The 27,370-nt window shown below is 43.6% G+C and overlaps 3 protein-coding genes and 1 long non-coding RNA gene across 5 annotated transcripts; 1 reads left to right on the top strand and 3 right to left on the bottom strand.

Moving 5' to 3' along the window:
• Positions 1 to 699: 699 nt before the first annotated feature.
• Positions 700 to 4,847, bottom strand: LOC115739162 (uncharacterized membrane protein At3g27390). Its single transcript, XM_030672129.2, has 10 exons — positions 4,687 to 4,847; positions 4,328 to 4,436; positions 4,024 to 4,216; positions 2,723 to 2,859; positions 2,352 to 2,640; positions 2,130 to 2,236; positions 1,864 to 2,023; positions 1,599 to 1,794; positions 1,262 to 1,502; positions 700 to 1,081 (listed from the first exon to the last, which is right to left on the bottom strand). The coding sequence occupies exons 1-10, from the start codon at positions 4,778 to 4,780 to the stop codon at positions 859 to 861; spliced, it is 1,749 nt and encodes a 582-aa protein (XP_030527989.1). The 5' UTR covers positions 4,781 to 4,847; the 3' UTR covers positions 700 to 858.
• Positions 4,848 to 5,973: 1,126 nt separating this feature from the next.
• On the bottom strand, positions 5,974 to 8,525 carry LOC115739103 (probable glycosyltransferase At5g03795). The gene is given in 6 exon segments (XM_030672009.2): positions 5,974 to 6,326; positions 6,329 to 6,911; positions 7,234 to 7,585; positions 7,678 to 7,821; positions 7,973 to 8,064; positions 8,153 to 8,525. Coding segments are annotated over 6 exon segments (1,563 nt in total). The 5' UTR covers positions 8,459 to 8,525; the 3' UTR covers positions 5,974 to 6,240.
• A 405-nt stretch (positions 8,526 to 8,930) lies between these two features.
• On the bottom strand, positions 8,931 to 26,239 carry LOC125316751. Its single transcript, XR_007199832.1, has 3 exons — positions 26,229 to 26,239; positions 24,433 to 24,437; positions 8,931 to 8,996 (listed from the first exon to the last, which is right to left on the bottom strand). It is a non-coding gene; the product is annotated as an uncharacterized LOC125316751 (long non-coding RNA).
• Positions 16,219 to 23,984, top strand: LOC115739101 (subtilisin-like protease SBT5.3). 2 transcript variants are annotated; one of them, XM_030672004.2, is made up of 11 exons: positions 16,219 to 16,428; positions 16,549 to 16,668; positions 16,772 to 16,869; positions 17,310 to 17,474; positions 19,516 to 19,624; positions 21,194 to 21,728; positions 21,912 to 22,009; positions 22,150 to 22,395; positions 22,536 to 22,650; positions 22,733 to 22,946; positions 23,192 to 23,984. In XM_030672004.2, the coding sequence occupies exons 1-11, from the start codon at positions 16,349 to 16,351 to the stop codon at positions 23,728 to 23,730; spliced, it is 2,319 nt and encodes a 772-aa protein (XP_030527864.1). In that variant the 5' UTR covers positions 16,219 to 16,348; the 3' UTR covers positions 23,731 to 23,984. The 2 variants fall into 2 exon arrangements, with proteins under 2 accessions (XP_030527864.1, XP_030527865.1); XM_030672005.2 differs by having other exon boundaries at positions 16,219 to 16,429; positions 16,559 to 16,668.
• Positions 26,240 to 27,370: the final 1,131 nt, after the last annotated feature.

Genomic DNA, 27,370 nt, shown 5'->3' with positions numbered 1-27,370 from the left:
ATGTTCTTACAAATAGATGACAGGCTCAAAACCATGCTGAGTTCTTTGCTTACTTAGCAGTGACCCAGACATTTTGGCTGAAGGAGATGCAATGGAAAAGTTTGCAGGTGAACTCACGTGATCCAAGGAATGACGGTTGATATCAGCGATTCATTCATATCAATGAATATGCATTAGGTTTGTCTTGATTTCCAAAATGGGAATATTGACACATACATATAATCTCTTTTGTTGTCCTTTACGATTTTAAAAAATATTTCAAATTTTGACAAAAGAATCGAGAAAAAGTCCCATCATATTTTTCTCTCGAAAAAAGATGCCCCATAAGAATATGGATGCCGGATGTCCGGGTACCGTGAAAAATGAATAACACAAAAAGCATTTTTTTTTTAAAAATGGCTTGAAATTATAAATCAACGAAAAATATATAATTATCGACAATAATTTATATTTAAATATTCTCGTAAATGATGAAAATATTTTTAATTCTAAACTTTACAAACGATTTTTCTAAAAGAAAATATTTTTCAAGTCAAATAGACCCTTAAATTCTTCGAGAAAACTAGCATTTCTATTCTTAACTAGCTGACTTCAAAAGAAAGAAAGGCTCAAATCTCAGCGGCTATGCTCCAAATCCCCTGGTCTTCCGAGAAGTTGACATTCTGACTGCAAGTTGTCCGCCGAAGCACAAAACACAAGTGACCCAAAAACATAAGCCGTCGCGAACACTTTCTGTACAATACCTTGGTAAATCAATTTTCCTGGTTCAATACAATACAGTTCCTAATGCCGTGAAACTATCAGTGTATGACCATGTACGAATGCTGGACCCTTAATCACGTGCGGCGAAGAAAATCGCTAGACAATCCCATCAGGCATGCTGACACGCCCTACATCTCTCTCCTCTCCATCAGCAGTTCCGGTCGAGCTATCCCTCCCATATCCGGATTTGAAGATGCCTCCCATGCGGTTTGCAGAGGAACCGGCGTGGACAGCCTCTATATACAACACCTTCACCAAATGTCTGAACCGGCGTCTAAAAGTCGGCAATCGGGACATGGAAGCTACGATCCCCTGCAACCTGCAACCATCAAGTAAATGCACGGAAGGAACTGATTCCCATCAGCCTCTCTAATTCAAGCAGGTGAAGGAGGGACTAGCATGGGCCGAATCTAATACTACACAGTACATACAGTTTGATAGTGTACATTTCTGTATTATCTATTACCCTAGGGACAAGAGATTGACCGCAAACTCATACCTTCTAACTATGGCTTGCACTTGTGCCCTTCTCACACTGTCATCGGATGGAAATCCAGTGTCGTCCCAATCCTCGGGTTTTTCATTTTTGCACATCATTACTAGCTCTCTAAGGCACGCCTCCTCGTCTTCGGTTAACCGGAGGCCCTTGATTTGTTCTTTGATAACTAACAAAGGGCCAATAAACCACTCAAACATCCTGTCCCTCGGACTGTTCATCAATGTAAGCTCCACATCATCAACTGTGAATCCATTCAAAAAACATCCGTGAGAATCCTTAAAATAACATGCAACTATCCATATTCCACAAACGAAATACTCAGATTTGATAAACGTACAGATGAGCAAACCGTCAGTCTCCGACTTAGCTGAAGCTAGCAGACATTGTAAGATTGACCAAGCAGGAAGCTTGATGCCTAACTTCTTACAATTTCCTTTCAACATGCAATCCTCAATGTCTTTAACATCAATCAAACCTTCACGCAGAAGTATCCTACCATTAACCTCACATGATTTAAAGAGCCAATCCCACACCTGCAGAGATAAGATTTTCGTTGGTGAACATCATATCAAAAAGATGATTGAGGCGTCTATTGATCTTACTTGCACTGGTCTATACTGTTGGATAGCCCCCTTCAATGTTCTGGACTGTTGTGAATATAGTTTTGAAATGTATGGACCTCCTTTGCCATCCCTCGATCCATTGTTGACGCTGGAATTCTTTCTCTCGAGGCTAGCTTTCATGTTTCGACGATATTTGGGCCTGGCTGTCAATTGGTGGCTCAAACTTAGACACCAATTTGTAGTAGAACAAATCCTCACAGATTATCAAGCATGAATGATCAAATGAAAGAAGATCGCAAACGCACCTCGGCAGACAAGACCCTTCTTGCAGGTAAAGTAAATCATTAACGTACTCATCGAACAATGAGACAACCGACACAATGTATGCCACTCCCATTTGAAGCGAATCCTCCTGGAATTAGGTATCTCTGTTCAGATCAAACTCGAGGATAAAGAAAAGCTATCAACACACTGATGCAAAATTGTTCAAATACAAGGATCTTTCAGGAGTGGCATATTTTTAGTACCTGATAGACAACTACTCCACTATACAACCCCAGAAAAAAGCTAGCAAGGAAAGCTGCTGCCACAGCTCCAACAACGGCAAGAGGCCACAAAATTATGGCAAGCCCCGCAAATGGGACACACACCGTCTCTAAAAACGGTCCTTCTCGGCCAATCAAGTCTTCCAATAGTCTCTTCCACCCTCTCAACAACATATATGGACTTTTCACCAGGGCAACAGCCGTGATCAAAGGAACATCTACTACCACCCCCATCAGACTCACCAGCCAAGCAGCAGGCAACTTTGATAACCTGAAGATAACATCATAACGTCAATGCGCCGCAGCTGCCATATTGCATATTGTTACAATTTAGAACTAAGGTACAATTTTACTTGATGTCCATGGGCTTTTCATCTGGTTGTATTTTCTCTCTCAATTCATCCATAAAGGAAAAGTAGGAGTGGAAGCAGAAATCTGTGAAGTCCCGTACCACAGTGCAACTTCCTTCTACTGTGGACCAAAGACCATCCTGGTACAAAAAAAACCACATTTACAATTGGGATACAGGCGCTGCATATTGTTGTGAAAGCAATAACTGGAAAGAAAGGACTCACGGTCACCACACAAAGATTAAAAGAGAGAACACTAACTGTATAGGAAAAAATACAACCACCACCAGGCTTTTTCCAAATCAATGGAGTCGGTTACATTCGCCGCTGCATTCTATCTAATACCAATACCTAGTAATATCCAAGCTATCACATGTAAATAAGTCCCATATGAACCCCATAAGCTACTTGGGATAATTTAACACTTCCTTACACGCAAACCGGACTATCAAAGAATGCACGTGAAACTAAGTGAAAGGGCTTTAGGTGGAAAGAGATTACATGTATAGAAGACCCGAACAAAAAGCGCCGCACATCCCCTGCTTTCAGGTAACATATTACTCTCACGTGGAGTGGTTGCTTACTTATGATTGGAAATGTAAAAAAGTCATCCAAAACTATAAAGGACCTTATGAGATTTTGCTTCTTGTTGCTTTCAATATATTATTCAAAATGAAGGAGAAACATTGACAAAGATGCTCGCCTTGTTCACGTCAATAACAGTTCACCATTAACTTCCATCCGGCCAATAAAGTTTTCACTGTTTATGACTTTACTGTAAAAACTGAAGTCTAAAATTGCAAGAGAACTACTAAGTGGTCAATGACATAAGGACTCATTCAAGCTGCTATCTGAATCTTCTTTCAGCTGCCTATTGCCCCCCTGAAGGACTTTTTCTTAGGACAAGGTGTTGTGGTCATAAATTGATACCATGGCAACCAGAGATACCAGATCCTATCAGTGACTAGCCAGACATCTGCTATGCAATGCAAAGCTTTTAAAACGCCGAGTATCCACACAAAATTGCATGCTTTAGCTGTCAACCTTCTGTAAGGCCACTATTCATATACATAGCTCAGTGCGCCCCTAACACGTCTTCAACAGGTATTTGAGAAAATCTTTATATTCCCTGAAACAGCCAGCAATTCTTAGACATTACGTATTGCAGATGCCCTATAAATAAAGAATATCTTGGCACTGGAAATCAACACAAAGACACCGTTCCCTAGTTACACGTTTCAAACTGCAGAAGAAGCCCGAGCATCCAGAAACAAGCTAGAATCAGAGCCAAACTGGGGACTTACAAGAAAACAATGATAGAACTTGTCCGTCACATTCTCTCCAACCGCTTCAAAGGTTGCTATTAGGGGAGCAAAGACCCCGTACGCCACTCCACCCAACATGCTCCCTGAAATCCCGACCATAGGCCAAAGGACTAGAGGCACTGGCAGTATTATTAGCACCAGAATCTTCAGAATCAGCCCCAGCCTCTTGGTCCTGAAATTATTGGCACCACAAAACCCGAATTGCAAAGCATTAAAAAGGAAAAAAAAAAACAGAGGAGTCTGAAATTTCGGACGCGACGGCGCGAATCGCCAGCACCATTACCTCGCCACGCAGTAGTAAGTCCAGGCAACATGAGCAATCCACAGCCCTATGATCACGGCCGAGTTTCCCAACCCGATGATGCACACCGCGACCGGACCGACTACCGCCGCTGTTGAAAACAACAGGCGAATCACCGACGGATACGGACAGGAAGTCGTCACCAACACAACAAGAAGAAGCAGGCATTTCTCTTAATTTTCACTAGAGCATCCTCTCTCTCTCTCTTTTTTTTTGGTGGAGCATTCGACAACGAGTGATCGTCGATTGAACTCCGTTTCTCCAGCGAAAGCTAGCCTGCAAGCTTCCGGCGACGAGACGAACCACACTGGGACGAAGGAAGAGAAGAGGTCGGGCGTTACCTTTGAGGAGGCCGAGGACGAAGAGCGAGAAGAAGAAGGGGAGGAAAGTGACGAAGCTCCACAGCTTGCCCAAGAACCCTACCGGGACCTCCATTGCCGGCTCCAAAGCAGAGAGAGAGAGAGAGAGAGAGCGCGCGCGCGTGGGTGTGCACCTTCTACGCGAAGAAGATGGAGATGACGACGGAGGGAGAGAGATCGAGGAAGAGCTTTGGGGGGGGAGGGTGAGGTGGCAGCGAGAGGGAATCATCAGAGACACGCGTCGACAGGAGACAAGCGCAACGGCTTAAAGCGATCCGGGGAAAGTGACGAGTGACGGACACCCCCCGGCTCTCCGTCCTATGTAAAAAAGCTTTTTAATTTCTTTTTTTTGGCGGGAACCGACTCAAGGCATAAAATAAAATAATAATAATAATAATGATAAAAGCAAAATCGATTAATTTCTTTTTTTCTCTTCCTTTTTGATATTAAAGAAAGATTGTGTACGAATTTCGCATAAATCCCGCTCTAATTCTCATTTTATTTCCTGCCGGACTCGCGCCTTCTCCGAGGACACGGCGACTCCGATTGACCCCATTTGAAGTTTGAGAAAGGAAGCTGCTAGTCGGATAGTACGATAGCAATATCGGTTATTTCTGACCACGCGATCTCTCGATTAATAAATATTTTTTTTTGCAAAACACACGGTGATGTGTGTAGATTTGTGATTGAGATTGTATCGTCCTTAATAGATTGTCAGGAAAGCATTTTCTTTTGAGAAATTCCCTTGAAAAGGCCGAGAGTGTGTGTTATTCGAGGATCTAGTTAGACAAATTAAAAGTTAAAAAACGGGGGACGCACCTGATGGAGAAGTGGGCCTGTGGGAACGAATGGTTTAGTTCCAAGCCACTCCGATCTTCTCTTTTATCCTCTCCACGCTTATTGACGAAGAGAGTCTCTCCTAATCTGATAAGCGGTACCTGATCGGAAAAGGCGTGCAAGGTTACGAGAATCTAAGTGTTCAATTATTGTCAATTTAATCTTAAATTTTTGCGCAAAATTCCCATATGATCTTTCCGACCAAATGTTGCCGTAAAATCACCGAAGTGGAGGTCTAGTCACCGCTGGCCGCCCTACGTGACACAACTCACGTCGCTTTAGTGATTCCGCTGAACATTAGCCCAAATGACCACTTTACATTTCGTGCAAAGATTTATGACTAAATTAATAAAAATTGACAAGTTAAGCATCGAATTTGAATCCGAACAGTAGGTTTAGGACTGATTGGACAGTTTCGGGATACAATCTTACTTAAGCGTTGCTCGGAACTTTTTGATCGTAAACATTTTGAGAACAGAAAATCTAACCTACGTAGTTTCTTGCCCTCTGTCAGGGCTGCTCAAAATGGTCTATCCAAAGACATGATGCTAAAAAAAATATTGTTTCCCAAACAAGAGAGCAAATTCTTCCCGAGCGATAAAAATCTGCTCATCTTTCCCGCACAGCAATGCTACACATAACGGAGAAAAGCCGCAACAGTCTCTCTTTCCGATCATCTACTCGACGCACTCGCCCGGTTTAAGCCGAGTCGGCGATCCGAATGTTCAGCCGGCGGAGCCAGATGGAGTGGACGGTCATGTGGAAGACGTCGTACCGCCTCGGCGGCCGTTGGCCACGAAATGCCTCTGCACTTGCTTCACCCTCCTCTGCATCCTCAGGTACTGCGACTGCGAAATGCCCATCAGTATCTTCTTGATGTTGGGTATGTCCCTCACTTGCACCCGCACGGAGAAGGCCTTCCAGTTCAGGACATCGCTGAACGGCGGCACGTACCCGTCGGAGATCAGCACGGGCACGCACTCCGCGTATATGGCCTCCACCACCCTAGGGCTCGCCACCTCGTACCCGCTCGGGCACAGGCAATACCTGCTCTGCCTCAGCATCGACTCGTAGCTCGCCCCGCGTGGGAGCTCGTCGTAGACTCGCATGTCCGGGTCCTCCTTGCCCTTCCACTCCCGCAGCAGCAGGTGCCTGATGTGGCCGTGCAGGCGGCCCGTGAAGAAGGCCAGGATGCCGCGGCGCGACGGGGAGGGTCCGCCGAGGAGGCCGGAGATCTCCCCGGTCTTGAGGTTGATCTCCGGGAGCGACGCGTCCTTGAAGGGGTCGAACCCTTCCGAGGTGTTGGCGTTGCACAGGACCCGGATGGACTTGCTGAAGAGGTTGGGTACGTAGGAAGACGCGCGCGGCCCCTGTGGAACGTCGATTCATTCTATTTCAGAAATCAAGCCTTTGAGTGCAAAGAAGGCCAAACGGTTAGGGACTTTGAGTGATCAATGGAACCGCCCGGATCGGATCGGATCGAACCGCCCGTGCAATTCCGTGACTTGAGGTGGGTTAAAACTGGATAGCACAAGAGTTGAAAAGCTCGACACGGTGAAAATCGATCTTCTTCTTCTTGTTTTGTTTTAAAAAAAGGGCTCCATCAACATTAAAATAGAAATACTACGAGCGCTCGACGAAAGATGGACGTGTTTTCGTCCGGACATGAAATGTGATGTTAGCGGTTATTACCCAGTCGTGGCAAGAGAGCATGAAGTGATCGGCCCCGAGGCTCCGGTTCCAGAACGGGTACTTTGCGGCCAACACGTCCACGTAGTCGACGACGGCACGCCCGATGGCGCGAGTCTCGTGGGACCCGGGCTCGTAGAGGTACTGGACCAGCATGACCACGCTGAAGGGGAGGAAGTAGACGAGGGCCTCGTCAGGGTCCACGGTCCGGTACAAGTTCTGGCCTCTCTCCATCTCATGGATGAACCTTCCCTCCGTGGAATATATGCTCTTGCATGGCCCGTCGTGGAACATTGGCGGCTCCCCTTCTTGGTACACATATATCTTGAACAGCCTCTCCATCTCCAGATAGCTCCTGCACATCGCCGGCAGCGTATGATCCTCCAGGCTCACGGAGTCGACTGTCGAAGAACCGATCGGGAATTGTAAGGAAGATGGAGACCGTACCTGTGGAAAGCGTTGGCGTTCCTGTAAATCGGTCCTCGGGGGACATAGTCGGCGTCGGCGTGGACCGACGTCAGGTTCCGGACCAGGGCGGCTTCCCTGATGGCGGACCGGGCTCTGGACAGGCTGGACTCTAGGCTCTCTAACCTGCCCAAGTGATCAAAATGCCTGACAATGAGTGAGACTGACTCAATCAGGAGGCGATAAAGGCGTCCAGAACGCCTGGCTTTTAACTCAAATCTCTCTGGAAAGGACATCAAACACACACTTCTAAAAATCCAACATCTTTCCTCCTAACCTGCTATATCTTTTGGCAACCCTCACAGGCTCTTCGATGGCCACCGGTTCATCCGATTCCGGTTTCTCCGACAGCATCTCAGTCTCGGCCGCCTAATAGAATAGATGCAAAAAAAGGATCCTAGGATTATCAGAAAGGGTGTCCTAAAAGGAAAAAAAGGGAAATTTTGTACAAAGGTACGTTTCTTAGAGGAGCAACAGCTACATGTTTTGCTTCCGAATAATTCGAACGCGACGGAGACTCGACGGCGCGGCCCAAATCATCTGGCCTGAGTGCAGATAGAGCAATGGTGGCTCTCGAGCTGACAAAACCAGCTCTCAACTTCCACGGCAAGGCAAGTTCGAGCTGAGAAGGCGACCCATTACAGGCCAGAGCGAACAGACCAACCGAGATCAACACAAGCAGCACGAAAAGATAAAGAACAAGAAGCGAACTGAATGACCGGGGCGCCGAAGACGAAGCCGGCGAGGCCTTCTGAGTGCTCATTTTGTGCACTGCTCTTCAGGGCTCTGTTCCGGCATCTCTCGGTTGGAGTTATTAGCGGCCAGAGTGCCCGTCTTCAACAAAGGATAGGATTCATTGCTTCATGGCAAGTTATTCCAACCTTGCGCAGGAGAATTCACGTGGGTTTTCTTCGCTTCTTCTTCTTCTTCTTCTTCTTGGCATTTTGTCAGATATTAATAAGGAGAGCACAAGCCATGCAAATGCTTTCTTAGAGTCGACGTCTCCTTAGGCTCGCCAAAGCCTTTTTTTAAGCTTAAGTTGAGCTACTTTCCCCGGCGTTACACCGCCTTTCATGTGTCAAAAGGAAGATATCTACCATTGAAAATACAGAAAGTTAGATTCCAAACTAGAAATTAGAGTAGCAGGAAAAGTTCGACACGAGGATTGCGTGTTTTCTCTATGAGTGATCGATCGGACTTGATTGAATTACTTCAGACTGTCGAGTGTATCTCGCGGCGAGACACTGCGAGGTGGTTAGTTTATCCGGGACGGACGCCTCCTAAAGAGTAACGGGGGTGTGCTCTACTCGAGGCTCATTGAGGTTTCTCCTTTACCTTCTCGATGAGGAGTGTCATCGAAAAAAACCAAAAAAAAGATACTTTCTCAAGCATGTCTAATGCAAATCGTGTTAGACAACGAACTTATAGATTATTTAGGAGTTACATTCATTGAAACAATATGGGGGATTCAGTTTCAGGCATATTCATGTGACAATATATATGAAGAAATTTTACCAAAAAATTCCCAAACCTATGCTAATTTAGTTGTACACTTTTTTTTGTGTGTGGCTAATTCAGTCCTAAACTTTTTGTATTTATGTCAATTCAGTCTATCTATCCAATTTTGGTTGAAAATCGCTGACATGGATGCCGACCATCCTACATGGTATGGCCGGCGCTGATGTTGGCAAATTTGAGTAATATGTAATGTTTTTGGATTTTTTTTTTTATAAAAATTTCCTTTTTTCTTTATTTTTTTTCTCTGGAAGTTTTTTTTTAAGATCAAATGGGGTTGACCATTACGTGTAAAACTAGCATTTATTCAAAAACTTCCATGATTAAAGAAATATTTTGACTGTTTCGTTTGGTTGTTAGGAAGAAGTTATGTGCTCTTGGTCTCGGCACGGCCTTGATCATTCGTCCGATCACGTACAATTCGTCGAATCACGCTTCTCCGTTTCACCTACGATGATCGATGGTACCGACAGCAATTCATTGACTGCTGCCGGCGGTGTCGCGGAGATTCTATGCATGATGTCCTGGGCTAAGATCTCAGGCTCTTCCATTTCAACAATTAGCTTTTGGCATTGGATGTAATTTCCTTCGTACAAGACGGTATCGTGGTAAATCATCCGAGATGTGACTTCTGGGGGTGAGATTCTTACGAGGTTGCTGTAATTATATGTATCCATTGGTGTTAAATACGGGCGGACAGATTCATGAAAGGATATGGTGAACTTCGAGCTTGTGTTCTCCGGTCGATGTCGAAATCGATTAGCTTCCGATAATTTGTCGATTGATTTGTCGTTTAACCTTCTGCATTCCTTGGCAAGACATGCAATACGTAGCTTGATACTAGCATACGTATAAGCAAACGAGAAAGCTAGTGTATATACTCTAAAATCGGAAAATAAAGTGGTAAAAATTTAAGACTCGATAGCCCAGGGCCCATAAATCCAGCCCATTATAGCTCATGGGCCTTCACAAGCCCATCCACTCAACAGTAGTGGGCTTCAGGGCCCATGGGCCCCTGCTTGGTCTACAAAGGGTTTTGATCCTAGACCTTCCCAATTCCTTTGTACATGAAATTAACCTCGTTTGTTTAGCAGAAATGTGACGTTTTCGAAAAACTCAATTTTCGGGAAAAGTATTATATTTCCGATGCTTAATTGAGACTGAAAAATATTTTCCATCGTTTGATAAGGAAAATCTCATTTATTTTTTCGCATCGAGAGACGTCGGACCTCCCCTCGCAACCCAACACCTTTCCCGTTGTAGCTTTTAAGTTTTAACAACTCTCACAGGGCGACTGGTTCATCCGATTCCGCTTTCTTCGTCAGTGTCTCATCTCGACCACCATATGGAAAAGATAAGCAAAAGATCTAGTAGTGTTAGAGAAAGGCCATTCATGATGTCCAAAGAAGAGAAGGAAAAAAAAGGAACATTTTCCGCATAGTTACATCTCATCCTTTCGCATGAAGGGGAGAAAGAAAGCTACTTGATTTGCTTACGAGTGATTCCAAAGGCGACGGAGATTCGATGACCCGGTACAAACCACCGGGTCACGGTGAAGAGAGAAGCAGCGGGGATCCCACGAGCCAACGGAAACAACTTTCAACTTCCGCGGCTTGGGGAGGTCGAGCCGAGAAGATGACCCATCGACCGCTAGAGTGAACAGGCCAATCGAGATCAATGCAGGCGAGAACCGAAAACGAATTGGGAAAAAAGAAAGAAAAAAAAAATAATTCAGAAAATTATGAAATTATTACAGAAAATTAACACGTTAGCGTCGATAGTGCTGTGTCGGCGTCAACCGACTAAAAAGGATTAACGACCGAATTGACACAATTGCAATAGATTTAGAAATTTTCGATAATTTTTTCAAATTATTAGTAACTAGTGAGCCCCGTCCTCATATGATAAGATTCATTGCTTCATGAGCCATCGATCTATGTTCAAATGCTTCAGATCCGAGGTCTCGGTCTCGGGACGGCCTTAATCATCCGTCCATTCACATCGGCTTCTTCGCTTCACCTCCGACCGACGGTTGATTCGGCGAACACCTCAACAATACGCAGAAACTCCGTGCACGACGAAACTCACGGTTAATGTTTTCTTCTAGCTCGAACAATTAGGTTTTAGCTTCGGGTGTAACCTTGTCGAGATTAGAATGAGATGGTACTGCAGTGTAACGTTGGTGTCGCTTTTTCTCTCCGTCGATGTTAAATATTCGCAGACGAATCTACGAAAGGAACACGACAGACGGTGAGATAATGTTTGGATGCGATGCGGAAATCGATTGACTTTCCCTTAATTTTGTCGATTAAGCTTTTGTTTAGCGTTTTGCATTTCTCGGCAGACGTTTGGTGTTTATACTGGAATACGTATTAAAAACGAGAAGGCTAATCATCATACTCCAAAAATTAATGTATATTTCTCAAAATAGCTGCCTAAATCAGTTGGAACATTTTACTCCATAATCAAGAGCTCATAACCCCGACCATTCACAAGGCTATCTATCTAGCAATTAGGGGGTGATCGGTTCCCAGTCCAATCCGGTTCCCTTTAAGAATTGGGATAAGGACCGGTGGTCCCGGATTGACGGTCTCGAGAACCGGACTAGACCGGATCGACCACTCTCGTCTAGTTCCCGGGCGGTCCAATGGAGCTAGTAAAATATCCAATATTCGAGGAAAAAGAATACCAAATGAAGCAACAAGCCCAATTTTCATACAATCTCGACTCATTTGGCCTCGCGATATGGTGATTTCGTGAATGATGAAATCGCAATGCGAGTAGAGAAATCATGGGAACAACAATTGAATAAAGAGAAAGAACAAGGTAAGGACAAAACAAAATCCAAAAATTTAAAAAAAAAATTAAAATCAACAGTGTCCGGTCCGATCTCGTATCACCGGAATCGGGAATCGGATTGCCCGGCCACCGATTTCAATTTTAAAGACTAGGAGCCATATTGCCATCCTCTGGAACCGAGAACTGGCCCACCGACCCGGTTCGGTTCGGACCGATCCAACTTGCTCACCCCCCTTTGGTTACAAGAGTTCTCTCCACTCTGAGCATACTTGGTCTACCTTTCTCGACACAGCCACAACTGCAAAATGGGTGGTCCATCTTCTGATGGGGTCGTTCGACAAATCCTTAGCAGCATCGCATCGCCTTTTACCTTTTTAGAACGCGCCTTCAATCCAATTTTGAAGCTCTACGGTCTTAAAACATGTATTGTCCTATGTACAAGTTACACCACATCACAGCATAGCTGTAGCAATTGTAGTACAGCCTCAACAATAATATTGACACTGCAATGTAGCTCACAACGTTGCCAGGAAAGTTGGATGGTTTTCTTTTAGATGGACAATGTTTCAGAGTGCGTCCGTTGCAGATCTTTCTTTTTTTTCTCGGTACTTACACATCCAATCTGAACCATCCGTTTGAATCCACAAGTGGATTCAAATGGATCCGGGTATCGTCGTTTTCTAAAATTGATGGTCGCGATTGCTCTCCCGGAGCAAAATTACAATAAATAATCTTCTTTCAAGGATCAGGAGTACCCCAACATTTGGCACAGCTCTTTTTCAATTGGAGCCATGGAATTCTCTTTTGGTCTCGCTCGATCAAATCTATTAATTTTCCATTTGGACTTTCTTCAAGTTTTGTTCTCCTCGTCCTGCCAATGTCATGCTTAGAACCATTGTTACGTCACTACAAGCATCGCCACAGGTGACGCAGACCTTTGTGTGAGAGAAAGAGAGGTCTGAGAAAACGAGATCCGCCTTTAATCGATCCTCATCCAACCGATAACTCATCCGTGTGCACATGCCGACCTCACACTCGAACACGACTCGAGGGAATTGAAATCTTATCTATTCGATAAATGATTAACTCATCTCATACCCGACACTAACCATCCGAAATTGATGTGAAGGTCTATCTCCCTCACCGCCATCCTCCCAACTTCTATCTGTTTAATAAATGATTGACTCATTCCAACTTCGAGGGAACTGGAATCCTATCTATTGGATAAACGATTGAATAAATTCTCTCAACTTCGAGGGAGCTGGAATCCTATCTATTGAACAAACGATTGACTCGTCCCATACCCCGACAGTAACCATTCGAACATGACGTGAAGTCTATCTCCCTCACCGTCATTCTTCAAGTCGAGAGAATTTATTTATTTTTCTTTAATTTTACATCTCAGAGTCGAGATGAGATGAAGTAGTTTAAGGAATTCCTCGGGGTTCGACAATTTTTTTTTCAATTTATCAAGTGAAAAATGAGGATGAGAAGTTACATCTGCTGCGTCTCCGGACGTTTCTTTGATGACTGAGCAACAATCATTTGTCGGGAACTTCCCGTTTTCCCACGTGGGAAAAACTCCTGTCAAGAGTTCGACAGGATTCTTTTTTTGGGTTTTTTCTTCCCCCGAACTTAAGGCCGGCGAGGACGCGCCACTCAAGTCGATAGAGCCGCTGGTTGTCTGGACGTATCCACCGTACGTCGTGACGGAGCCCCAGCCAGCTTGCTGTACAATCATGTAGTGCTCTCTCTCTCTCTCTCTCTCTAGCTACACCATGTGATACTTTGGATTGGTTTCCTGATTACGATTTTCTTTTTGCCTTATGTTCAAGCCTTTGGAAAATGGTAATTGTGTTTAGATTAGCCGATGAAGTTAGTCATTATTGATGTTCCGAATTGAAAGTGAAAATTACACTTCGCTTGTGGGTCAAATTTTAACACGCAGTTGGAATATCCGAGAACACGATGACTAAAAAACTAACTGCCCAACTTTACCCAAAAAAAAAAAAAAAAACTAACTGCCTAATGGGAACAAAACTAAACTAAATTTATCACAAGACCCGACCCATCTGGTCGGACAGACGCATCCGGTCGGACCCCAGCCGGAGCGGACTTTGCAAGAATTTGGGCTCCATTGGATGAAAGTAGCATAAATACATCTTGAAGCCCGTTTCTGCAATCAAGCTCTTTCTGGATCGGGCTTGGATTTGAGAGAACTTCAAGGTCCCAAGTAGAACGTCCTCAAATGGTTTTTTTTTTTTTTTTTTTATGTACCAAAACACGACGTTCTAATCTATCCGAAGCAATTGCTAATCGACGAACCCCGTTCTTGTATCACTTATCCATTATTTCCTAATGGCCGTACCCTGAAATAAGGCGCTTCTTTTCTTTTTGTGTGATTGCTTTCGTCATCTTTTCTATTGATCAATAGCCCGATATCCTAAAAGCACTCCAACTGTAGCTCTTGACCTAATTTTTATTTTTGGATCTCATAAAAACTCCCAAACTTTAGGTGCAGTTCCAATTCTACCGTAAACTTTTATTTGTCTTATAAAACACCCTCAACTTTAGGCCTAGTACCGATTATATTCTAAACTTCTTTTATCTCATAAAAAAAAGCCCAGCTTTAAGTCTAGTTTCAAATTTACTCTAGTTTCTTTTTTATTTGTCTCATAAAAGATCACAAACTTTTGCTTGATATCTAAATCTGCTTCCACTAATCCTTCGTAAAAAAAATTGGCCTTAGTGATTTTATCCTCGATCTTCGATCTCTCGTGCTTAGGAATGCTCCATCTCTTGTAGTCAGAGCTCTTGCGCTTGAGATGCTCGAATAGCTTATACTTGGGAGTTTTTCATTTCTCGGTTGTCAATAAGGAATTTTGGACGGAAAGTTGATGGGGCCAGATTTGTGACTTAAGTAAAAGCTTGTGTTTTTTTTACGAGACTGTAAAAATGTTATGGTAGAATCGAAACTGTACGGTAAAATCGGGGCCGGACCTAAAATCGAGAGTTTTTCGTAGGACAAAAAAAAGGTTAGGGTAGAATTGAGACAAGACCTAAAATTGAGGATTTTTTATGGGACATAAAAAGAAGGAGCTTAGGATAGAATTGTGACTAAATGTAAAGCTGGAAGTCTCTCTAAGACAAAAGGTGGAATTTGGGCGAGAGCTAAGGTTAGGTTTTTTAGGGTATTAGGCCGCCGATCAATCTGTTAAAAATGTACCTAACTCCAAGAAAAAAAACATGTTAATTATTAGATAAAAGAGGGGTGCGTCAACTCATTCGCATAGTCCATGTTACAATTATCGAATATAAAACTCACAGAAATCCAGTATTTTGAGCAGATCTGGGGCTCTTCTTACTACAACTTTTGCCTACATACCACCCTTGGATTGTACATACTACCCTGGAAAACTTATGTTGAGAGAGGGCAAAATGACTTTTATAGCCCTGAAAGGTTACCCCTCAGGCCATTTCTTTTGCTTTTGGCCCTTGGAATATTTCAAAACTGTGGTGCGGATATGGCTCATCTGCAAACTTTAATGGACTAGAAAGGTCAAAATGAGTAGATTCCCTAGTCCCCACTTCCACCGTCTTCCTTTTGCAGTGCCACCTTGATCAAATAGAATCGAATTATGTAATTTTTTTCAATCAAATCCACTCGGTCCACACAGTTCGACAGTTTCCTCTGCACCCACATGAATAAAAATAGTAGTACAGCTGACCTTGTAAGAAGAAGAAGAAGGGTCCATTAGGACCATTAGCTCCATGTCCTCACTGCCTACTTTCCTAAAGTTCGTACAAAAGGGGCAAGAACCCTTCCCATTGTACTATTTTATAGAGAAAATATGAAAATTTTATATGCGCGACGGATACACCACAAGACAGAGATTTACCAGGTGTAACCGGTCGATAATTCGTTGTCCACATTTTATGAATTCCATCTTGCCTTCTTCCATTCGTCTACACATCTCGTTTTTTTTTTTAACAGGTCGGTCATACGACTTATTATTGTCACATGATGCTGTTTTTCCTTATATAGTATATGAGAAAAAATTTGAATATTTCAAGTCGGGGCTTGTGTAAGGAAGTTATTAGGGTTTCCTTTTGACCATCTTGTGCTCTCCCCTCTTCGGCTCCCCTATAGAGAATCGAAGCCCTTCTTTTTTTTTTTTTTTTGGGAAGGGGGGGGGGGGGTGTTGGACTTGTGGCGGTGGAGACTCTCTCTCTCTCTCTCTCGTTCACAAACATTATAAAGAGGACAAACCCATCTTCGCTTCTTTTCTACTGTTCTTGCAAGAGGGGTGGTGCAAGTGCCATAACCAAAGCAGTTGCCATGAGCCTTTCCGTTCACCTTCTCATGCTCTTTCTTCTCTCGCTAGCACAGCACCAGACACCCGCTTTTGCTACCAGAAAGGTGAGCACTCAAATCTTGAGCCCTCGCACTGTTCCATTTGACAATGGAATCTCTCAATTTTTGTCTTAGCATCATCACGAATCTTTTCCCTTTTTGTTCTGTGGCTGTGCTTGCGTGCCGGGATCGAAGTCGTGGGTGGTTTACTTGGGATCTCACTCGCACGGCGGGGATGCTTCATCGGCTGATCTGAGTCGAGCGACGGAGTCTCACCACGAGTTTCTTGGCTCTTTCTTGGGAAGGTATTTGCATTTCAATGGCAGATATAGTTCGCCACCCCCCACGCCAACTCCTTCTTCTCCTTATCGGCTTATAGGATGCATTGATGACATTGTTTTTTTATAGCCGGGACGCCGCCGAAGACGCCATCTTCTATTCGTACACGAGGCACATCAACGGCTTCGCCGCAACTCTTGAAGATGAAGTGGCCGCCCTAATCGCTCGTAAGCTCCGACCTTCTTTTTTCCGCCTCGGTTTGGAGCTTGAGTTTGACCACCAAAAACAACAACAGCCCCTTCTGTTTTTGTCACCGTCCTAAATTTGAAGCGCAACTTGCATTTCTTGATGACAAAGTCATTCAACCCTTGGTTACCACCATCCTCATTGCTCCATTCCTTGCCTTTTTCTTCTTTTAAGCGCGAAAACCTCCGAATAATTAACAAAAGAGTAATGTCTCTCTGAGGAAAGACTAGTGCCCTAGACGGCGATCACGTGCGCGTCACGTGTTGATCGAAAATCCAAACTTAACCCGTCGCATCACTAAATAAACCAGTTTTAATTGCTCGAATTTTTTTTTTTTTTTTATGCCAAGGAGGCACTTTTTTTTTTATTAATTTTTTTTCACATTTTTAAGGCTTATTGTTGGTTTTTCTAATCTCGGCAGGGCACCCAAGAGTGGTGTCGGTCTTCCCGAACCAGGGCAAGAAACTACACACAACAAGATCGTGGGAGTTCCTAGGCCTCGAGGCAAACGGCGTGATTCCTTCCAATTCAATTTGGAAGAAGGCTCGATTCGGTGAAGATACCATCATTGGGAACCTTGACACAGGCAAGCCAATTCGACCCACTATTTTCTTTTTCTTTTTTTTTATTTATTTATCTAATTTAACATCATATCTTGTTGACAAAATAAAAAAAAAACAACATAAGAGTCCCCGAAACCCGCAAACGTTGACTTATACCACAGCCAGAGCGAGGCTGTCTTGTCATCTATCGGCCGATAAAGAAATGTGAATGTTTCAAGATCCCATCTAATGATTTTTATCGGCTCGTCGTGTCTCAATACGCATCATATCTATAACCATCGATACCCATCCAAAGATTTTGTTTTTTCAAAAAATCGTATCGGCGTTGCGTCACCGACTCGTCGTCCGACGCACGTTATACCGAATCGAGGCATAGTATAAGAGGGTAGGTATTAAACAAATGGGCATCTTAATCTTCATTAAACAAGTAAATATAGTAAGATCTGCCGTTAATGATGGACATGGGTGCATGTAATCAGGTTCGAGATTGTCTTCTATCCATGATGAAAATTATTATTGTTGTTGAAGATCGATGGATGTTGTCTTCTGCTTGCTAACTAGAGAAGGAGCAAACTCATGTGTAGCTGCATTATTGGAATCCTAGTAAAAAACCTACGCAAGATGGGGAAATAATTGTGAAAATTTGTGGAGGAATTTGCTCTAGAGGTCCTTATCTTCTACACAAATATGAGGTATCTGTGTTTGGACGTTAGAGGTGCACGTTTGAGAGGGTCAAATGCCAAACACTAGTCAAAGGTACTAGAAGAGGAACGCATCATGTCTTTAGTCTAATTTGGGAGGAGATAAGAAAAAGTATCAGAGTCAGCATATTGTTAGACCCGTTTGCTTTAACTTGGAAAAAACAAAAAAATAAATAGTATCTTTTGATTGCGGTCAAAAATTTATAACGAAAAGAAATATTTTGTAATTCGAGAAAAATGCGGAGAGAGAGATTATAAATATTGACTCTACATGTCACAATTTGAATGTTCTCTAAATTACTTTTGATATTCGAACATTCAATGATACAAAAGGCTACGCGTAAAAATGGTAAATTTTTATCAGCAAAGAGTAAAAGTCAATTCAAACACATCTTTGTGCTGCTGGTGAACCAAAACCATGATGTGATGCTATGCTAGGGATCGAGGGTCTAAATTGACATCTTCGTGGTCTCGACCATCTTGCGTGCTCCCCTCTTCTTTCGATCATAGAGAGCGATGGAGAGAGACCGGTTATCCCTCAATGGTAAAGGATTCCCGTCCTTATGCTACGAGGTTGTTTGGTATAGCTTGTCCACAACAATTATAACCGTGAAATGTTGTCGGGTTCGAAAGTGTTTGGTTAATAACTCATAATTGCCACATATACTCTCACAAGCTCTCTCTCTCTCTCTCTCTCTCTCTCTCTCTCTCTCTCTCTCTCATGAAAATTACAACATTAGCAAAGTTGATCATCTTGGCCAGAGGAAAAGTTCAATGATCATCCTGTCATGTGAAGTGCTGTGCTCACTTCAGGAGCCGAACTTGGTACTTGCAAGAGCATGCATCCATGGGACCAAAACCATAATTACACACAGAGAAATCCCCTCACCCATATTCCCCACAGAAGCTGCCCACGCAAAACCCTCTTTTGATATTCAACATTCCACGACAGTCAAATTACAAAAAGCTACGCGTAAAGATGATAAATTTTTAACAACAAAGAGTAGAAGTCAATTCGAACATATCTCCGTTATTTATGGTGAACCGGGATTGAGATAGAGCCTAAATTGACATCTTTGTGGTCTCGGCCGTCACGCGTGCTCCCCTCTTCTTTCAATCATAGAGAGGGTTGGAGAGAGACCGAGTGATAGGCGACGAAAGGAGGCTGGTTGGCATAGCTTTTCCGGTTCGGTCGGCCCGTCTTGCTCACCACCCCTTCTCATGATTAAAAACGTCGAAAGGAAAAAAAAATAAAATCACTCTCCATTTGTGTTTAGGCCAAGAATTGACAGGGCTGTAGTGCAGCATGGCATGGGAAAAGTGTTTTGTGTAATCGATTGTGGGGGGTGTTTGGCGCATGCAGGGGCGTGGCCAGAGTCGAAGAGCTTTAGCGACGGAGGGTTGGGACCGATCCCTCCAAAGTGGAAAGGAATCTGTCAAAACGACAGGGATCCTCGCTTTCGCTGCAACAGGTTCTTCTTCTTCTTCTTCTTCTTCTTTCTTTCTTTTTTTCTTTCTCTTCTTATCCTTCCTTTTCAACGCTGACTTTTCTTCCATCGTAGAGTTTGTGGAAGTGCCCCCAAGTCTTTTTGGCATTTCCCTTTCCAATTTTTTACGTCAATTCCTTCACAATAGACAAAAACAAGACTCTTCTCGAACAACTTACGCGATGCTGGCGCATGCGACACCATTAAATGAAGGGATAATGACGTCGGTAGTCTTGAAATTTTGACCTAACATATAATGTTTTCCTTGAACTGTTGAAACGTTCGGTGTGGTCCTTGAACTATTCGTATATATTTCGATGTAATCCATCGATTTTTCCATAACAAAGTTAGATCAATCTGTAGAGACTATTCGCTTGTTTGTATGATTGGACTATTACCCATGTTTTAATCTATCTTTTCATTTCAACCCGTTTCCTAAATTAACAAAAAGAATATTCTATCTCCCATTGCCCTCGTCATCGGCCACTTCTCGAGCCACCAGCCTAAATCCCTCTCTCGATCTCGCTTCGCCTCCATGTTCGTCCTAGTGACGGAGTCGGATCAGATTTCACGATGCCTTATCCGGTCTTACTAGGCTCGGGTGGCGAGACCACTTGCCCTTCCTCCGGAAATTTAGGATTTTCTTTGGATCCGTAATCTGTTACATAAATTTCTCAAATGATAAAGTTATTTGTTATTTTCGAGTTACCTCCTAATTTAAGAGAATTCCATATAAACGTGTTGGTATGCGCGGAGGTAAATAGCGAGTCAATATTGAAAAAAAAATGCTAATTCCATTAAACATATCCCTTTTTTTAAAATATCGATTTGACATATGAAACCCTTTTTTTTCTTTCTCCCTTTGTTATTTTTTTTCCGCAAGAATTGGCTGACTTTCGTGAGACTTTAGCTATCTGTGAATCTCCTCCTCCATTGCCATAATGGTTTGTTCCAATTTTTCGTCTTCCTTGAAAACGGACAAATCTCATTTTGCTCCGCTAATTCGCTTTGACGAGTTCCTGCGTCCGAACAATCTTTTCTTCGTTCTTTTTCCACTTTTGTTTTTGTCTGAAAAGTCAAACTAGGTCAAAGGATTTAAAACCCATAATTGTTGACTTTTGTTTCCGTTGACCCTTTTTTGCACACCACACGACTAATTCACATTCAAAGCTAAGCTTCAAAATTCAAATACTCTCGATCACTCGTAGACAATATTGCTCGTACGAAACGGAAAAAATTATACTCGATAGATCGTAGTTTCGGTTCGGTCTACTTATTTTGCTACGAAAAATTGATGAATTAGATCATAAAAATTAGAAGTTTGGTGCTTGGATTGAACATTTATGAATATTTTAAAGGATTTTACTAAACAAGTTAAAAAAAATATACCTTTTGGCAAAAATTTAAGGATAAGTAGTGTCGTCTTTTTTTTTTTTTTTTTCCATTGTACTCATTTCGTTCTCCTGCAATAAATATTTTAAAGAAATTGTAAAACAAATTTTGGAAAAGAAAAGACAAAATTAACTCCCGCCAACGGGAACATCGAATCCGCAGGAAGCTCATCGGCGCCAGATACTTCCATGAGGGCTATGCCGCCGCGGTGGGACCCCTCAACGCCTCCTTCGACACCCCCCGCGACAACGAAGGCCACGGGTCCCACACCCTCTCCACCGCCGGCGGCAACTTCGTCCCCGGCGCCAGCGTCTTCGGCTATGGCCGGGGCACCGCCAAGGGGGGCTCCCCGAGGGCCCGAGTCGCCGCCTACAAGGTCTGCTGGCCGCCGGCCGCCGGCAACGAGTGCTTCGACGCGGACATCCTGGCTGCCTTCGACGCGGCCATACACGACGGCGTGGACGTCCTCTCCGTCTCCCTCGGCGGCGTTCCCTCCCCGCTGTTCAACGACAGCATCGCGATCGGCTCCTTCCACGCCGTGAAGAATGGCATCGTCGTGGTTTGCTCGGCCGGGAATTCCGGACCCGCCGACGGCACCGTCACGAACATCTCACCTTGGCTGATCACCGTGGCAGCAAGCACCATGGATCGGGATTTCTCTAACTACGTGGTGATTGGCGATAAGAGGCGATTCAAGGTCAGTCTCCCTCTCTCAATTGGCTAAGCTGTTCTAAGGGTTAGAGACGAATTTCCAATTTGAAGAACCACACGATTGCACCGGAAATTGCATATTCAATTGTTCCATGTCCGCTAGATGATCAGCAAATAAGGCCTAATCCTGTAAAAATGTCTCCTTTGGCTTTCTCTTTTTGCCCTGAAGGGTGCAAGCTTATCCCCAACTTCCTTGCCTGGAAGCAATTTCTACAAGCTTATCAGCGCAGCAGATGCAAGATTGCCCCATGTGTCGGCCGATGAAGCGTAAGGATCACAAACCATTTCCATACTATTGGTGTCTTGCAATTGCTGTTTGCAGCTGAACCCGTTGATTTACCTCTTTCACTTAGCCTGATAAATACTCTATTGCTAATTTTTCATGTGTTTATGGTTGCATAACGCAGGCTGCTCTGCAAGAATGGAACGCTTGATCCGAGAAAGGTGAAGGGGAAGATCCTAGTTTGCCTTCGAGGAGAAAACGCGAGGGTCGACAAGGGAGAGCAGGCCTTCCTGGCCGGCGCGGTCGGGATGGTCCTTGCCAACGATTTGCTCTCGGCAAACGAAATCATCCCGGACCCTCATTTCCTTCCCGCGTCTCACGTCAACTACACCGACGGGGCAGCCATCTTCAGTTACATCAACTCGACTAAGTAAGCTCACACAGGCTCCCTTTCGCTCCCTAATGACAGATTCTGCTTCGAAGTGACGTCATTCTTGGTTCAGCTCATGAGGCTGCCATAAATCGTGTCTGCGTGATTTGACGTGTTTGTGCAACCTTTCGTCGCGACAGGTTTCCCACTGCTCAGATCACACGTGTAGTGACAACTATGGGCGTGAAGCCGTCTCCATTCATGGCGGCTTTTTCCTCCAAGGGGCCGAACACCATCACACCCGAAATTCTAAAGGTACTTTGAAGGTTCATCGAGGATTTAGTCCCACTGCTTTTGTAATGATAGCTAGTTGAGTTAATGAAGTGATTGTGAACAGCCGGATATTACTGCACCTGGAGTCAGTGTCATAGCTGCCTATACTGAAGCAGAGGGTCCGACAAATGAGGATTTCGATAAACGCCGGGTTCGTTTTAATGCGGTGTCAGGCACCTCGATGTCGTGTCCTCATGTTTCTGGCGTTGCGGGTCTTCTGAAAACTCTACATCCAGAATGGAGTCCTGCTGCAATTCGATCAGCAATCATGACTAGTGGTTAGTACGAATGAACTATACACTTCAACTATATTATGGTCTCAGCTGTTATGTCATACGGGCACACTGAATCTTAGGGGAGTGAAAATGGCAAACCTGCCTCTCTTGCAATCTCCACTGAAAACAATGCAAAACAAACCTGTACATAATCTGGTCATGACTAACTAGACTGGTGTTTGATAGGCGTTTCCAAGATGCAAAACGTATTGACAGATCTTTGCCCCCCCGCGTCTGTTTGCTTGCAGCGACGACACAAGATAATGCAATGGAATCGATCATTAACGCCTCCTACGACAAGGCGATTCCTTTCAGTTACGGAGCTGGACACATCCAACCCAACCGTGCTATGGACCCTGGCCTGGTCTATGATCTGGGTATCAAAGATTATCTCAACTTCTTGTGTTCTCTAGGTTACAACGCGACGCAGATCTCGAGGTTCTCTGATGGTGCCTATAATTGTTCAAAACGCATCAGTCTTCTAGACTTCAACTATCCTTCGATCACGGTTCCTAAGCTCTCAGGATCATTCACGGTGACTCGAACTGTGAAGAATGTTGGCTTGCCAGGGACCTACAGGGCGTTGATACTGCAACCGCATGGAGTTTCGGTTCTTGTCAAGCCTGCCTACCTGAAGTTCAAGAAGATTGGCGAAGAGAAGTCTTTCAAGGTCGTGTTGAAGGCGAAAGGAGCCAATGCGACTAAGGACTACTCGTTCGGAGAGCTGATATGGTCGGACACTGAACATCATGTGAGGAGTCCTATTGTTGTGATGGCCATTTCTTGACTGTCATTATATGCCGAAGAATGGCCTTCTTATTAAATTGATGTCGACCCTATTATTGAATGGTGCTTCTTGAATTTAAAATAATGGCTTCCAAATTATAAGGTGTTGAAATTTATTAATTCAGAAACTAGGTTGAAGATTAGTAGTTACATTCATCTAAAAGCTAATTGGTCTTCAAAATGAGAGCGTTGTGAATATTAGTCACGCAATCGTGCTTTGTATCTGCGAAAGAACTCAGTTCTCTTTCTTCTTCATCTATTGCTCGAGCGTCCTGTTGCTCCTTCTCTTCATCCATTGTTTGGAAAACTGAAGTTTCAGAGGGTTGTTGCTATGCCTGGACGACTAATTGGCTAGTCAGTTCGAAGAAGACTCAATGGACTGAGATAAACCAATATCTCTTAACAAAGCTCCTCCTTAGATTGTCATCTGATGTAGATATGACCACCGAAATATGTGAAACAGATGAGAGAACATCGTTTTAATACATTAACAGCCGGAATAAACTTCTTGTCCCGCTTTCGACAGTGCAACATGACAAAGGCAGCATATGATACAATAAACATGATGTGCCCTGCCGGGACAGACTTGGTTTTTCCTAGTGCAAGGATTTCAAGCAGAGAATAAAATATGGAAAAGTGGTTCTCCGTTGAATATGTTTAGATGAGAAGAGAACATTAACGAAGTAGAAGGGAATGAGCGAACCGATGCTACCGGTTGTAGCAGGGCCGCTATTGCCACTGAGTGAGCAACCGGCATAAACTGTGATGGAGGATCAAAGCCCATGCTGGAAGCATAGAAAGACTTTCACCACCATTTCCAATCCTCTGCTTGAAGGTCGCACTGCTTAAAGATCAGCCAGAGTGTCACTCGAACTATGAAGAAATGTTGGCTCTCCAGGTAGCTACAGAACATCGATTCAACAAATGAATGAAGTTTTGCTGTTTCAGTTCTTGTCCACCTGAAGAGAAGTGCATTCCAGGGCTGTTCCTGTAGTTTCTAGAGAACGGCCTTCTTGTTAAAACTGATGCTGAGCTTATTTATGAACGGTGCTTCATGGATTCAACAAATACTCGGTTGTTGAATTACTGAACTATAAGGTGTGTCGAGAGACTTGGTTCAGCATTATTTGCCTATTCATCTGAACATTAATTGGTTGTTATTAGGAAAGTATGTGCGGTCCGGAGTTGCTCGCATGTGCTATCTATCTGCTAAATATCCGGAGCCACCCGTCATTGTCCACCTCTCCTTCTGGTGTTTGGATGTATAACCTTGACTTCTAAAGATCATCTGATGCATTCCATTCCTGCAAAACTACTAATCTGCGTATTCAGTTCGAAACATTAACAGCTAGACTACTCACATCTCTGTTGATGAGCAAATAAAGTAAACCATTCCTGTACTCAGATCGAGGTGACTTCAGTTTTCCGAATGCATGGAGCTCGAGCAGAGGGTGAAATTCGGGAAAAAGTGACTACTCACATTTCTGTTGACGAGAAGAGAGCATTCACAAAGTAGAATGAAGTGAGGAAGCCGATGTTATCAGTTGATAGCGGGGCTGCCATTGCCGAGATGGGCGAGTAACCAACATAAACTGTGACTGATGAGGGCCGCAATCTTGAATTTCATCATTAATCATCTCAAGTTCAGTTTTCCAGGTCATGTTTAAAACTGCAAGGAACCACCCTGAAGCCCGGAGTCTTTGAACACTGGCGCCAGTTTATAATTGTCAGAGACCATGCCGTCCGATGATGGTGCATCAAACCTGCATTATGTCGTTAACTGTGGCCTCTGTGCTCATTCACCGTGACCCTGTATTTGAGATGATTAATGATGTAAACGTCATCGTCGCTGTTCGGCGGTGCATACCATACCGGCTACCTGGAAGCCGGTCCATTGAATGTTAATCCCACCTGAACTGGCATGCCTTCTTACTGGAAAGCCATCAAGCATCATGCTCACGTGGTACAAATTAACGAATGAGCTGCTTCAAGAGCCTCGACTGGTGCTCACTCAGGGGATCAGGGGTGCAGAGGTAGACGGGCACGTTGACATACCCTCGGAACTGGTACGGCGAGTTGACGATTTGATCTCCCATGAGAGCGGCGCCCACATTGCCGACACGTTCTAGGATCTCTCCCACGGGCTTGCAGTAGGGAGACCATAGTAAATCAAGGAAAGCAAAGTCTCAATGGAGGTCAAAGAGCTCTGTTTTTTTTTTGTGTGTCTAGTTCTATCCTACCGTTATTATATTTTACTATATAAGCCACACTGTGTGTGCTATATGCCTTGCTAAAATTACAAAACCATGCTCCCTCCTCACACGTCCCCACCCCACTCCTCCCGAAAGTAGGGATTCGAACCCCCCACATCCCTCTTCCCAAATGGGTCCACTTGGGCAATCCAAATTAAAGAGTGCACAAAGAAAACCCAAATGCTGATTGCAGAGCTTGTCATCTTGGTATGCACAAGAGAATTAATTGAACGGCGTGAGGCTAAACGTAAGCAGATCCTCCGATCTATCGCTAATGATAGATTACAAAGGGCATAAGGACACCTCAAGTGCTGATATTTGTGTACAACGCTCACTTTGATGCCAATATTTTCTTTGGGATCACTTAAGTGTCGAATCGGAGAAAAAAAGATCACTTTAGTGCCAATGGCAAGAAGTTCTGGCGACCTTACCGGAGTTGGCACTTAAATAATCATTTTTCAAAAAAATTGACACTTAAATAATCGTTTTTAAAAAAAATTGGCACTTAAGTGATCCAAAAAACGACCACTTTAGTGCCAAATTAGAGAAAAAAAATATCACTTTAGTGCTAATTGCGAGAAATTTCAGCCACCTCACCGGAGTTGGCATTTAAATAATTGTTTTTAAAAAAAAATTGGCACTTAAGTGATATAAAAAAATACTTGGTACCAAAGTGAGTGTCGTACATATATATTGGCACTTGAGGTGTACTTTTGCTGATTATAAAGCATCATAATCTAATCCATCCATCACCTTACCCAAAAAAATAATCTAATCCATCATGATTGAAACTAGTATGGTTGATTTTCTTTTTTGGACATAACAAGAAACCGTGACTAAATAAAGATCATATAAAACATATTAGAGGTGATCTGTTTCAAACCCGAAACTTAGAACCTACTATGTTAGAACATATTATTAGTTTTTGAAACTTGGAACATACCATATTTGCCTCGAAACCTACACTACTTTTCGAAACAAGCCAGGGTAAGCCGAGAGAGAGAGAGAGAGAGAGAGAGAGAGAGAGAGAGAGAGAGAGAGTTGTGAAGTGTCTGAATGAAGTAGGAGAGAATAGAGAAAAGGAGAAATAGAGACAAAAATATCAAGAGAAAAACATGGATTTTAGACTTTATGAAACAGGTTCCAAAGTGTTCAGTTTCCAGGTAGTTCTTCACTTTGAACCGGAAACTAAACCAATTTTCACGCGTTCCCAAAATTTAAAATTGGGAACTGAACCGCTTTTCAAGGCGGTCTGGTTCTGGTCTCGTTCCGGAGTGGAACCAGTCCAGTTACATAGCCCTAAGACATACGTAACTCATAAATGATGTTATTTTGGTCTTGACGATGGCTGCTTCCCGGGAGTGAAGCACTCTCGTTGTCTATGCGATA

The sequence above is a fragment of the Rhodamnia argentea genome, chromosome 10, assembly GCF_020921035.1.
Source record: "Rhodamnia argentea isolate NSW1041297 chromosome 10, ASM2092103v1, whole genome shotgun sequence".
NCBI classification, from domain to species: domain Eukaryota; kingdom Viridiplantae; phylum Streptophyta; class Magnoliopsida; order Myrtales; family Myrtaceae; genus Rhodamnia; species Rhodamnia argentea.
The sequence above is the reverse complement of the archived record's forward strand: the minus strand, read 5'-3'. Positions and strand labels throughout refer to the sequence as shown.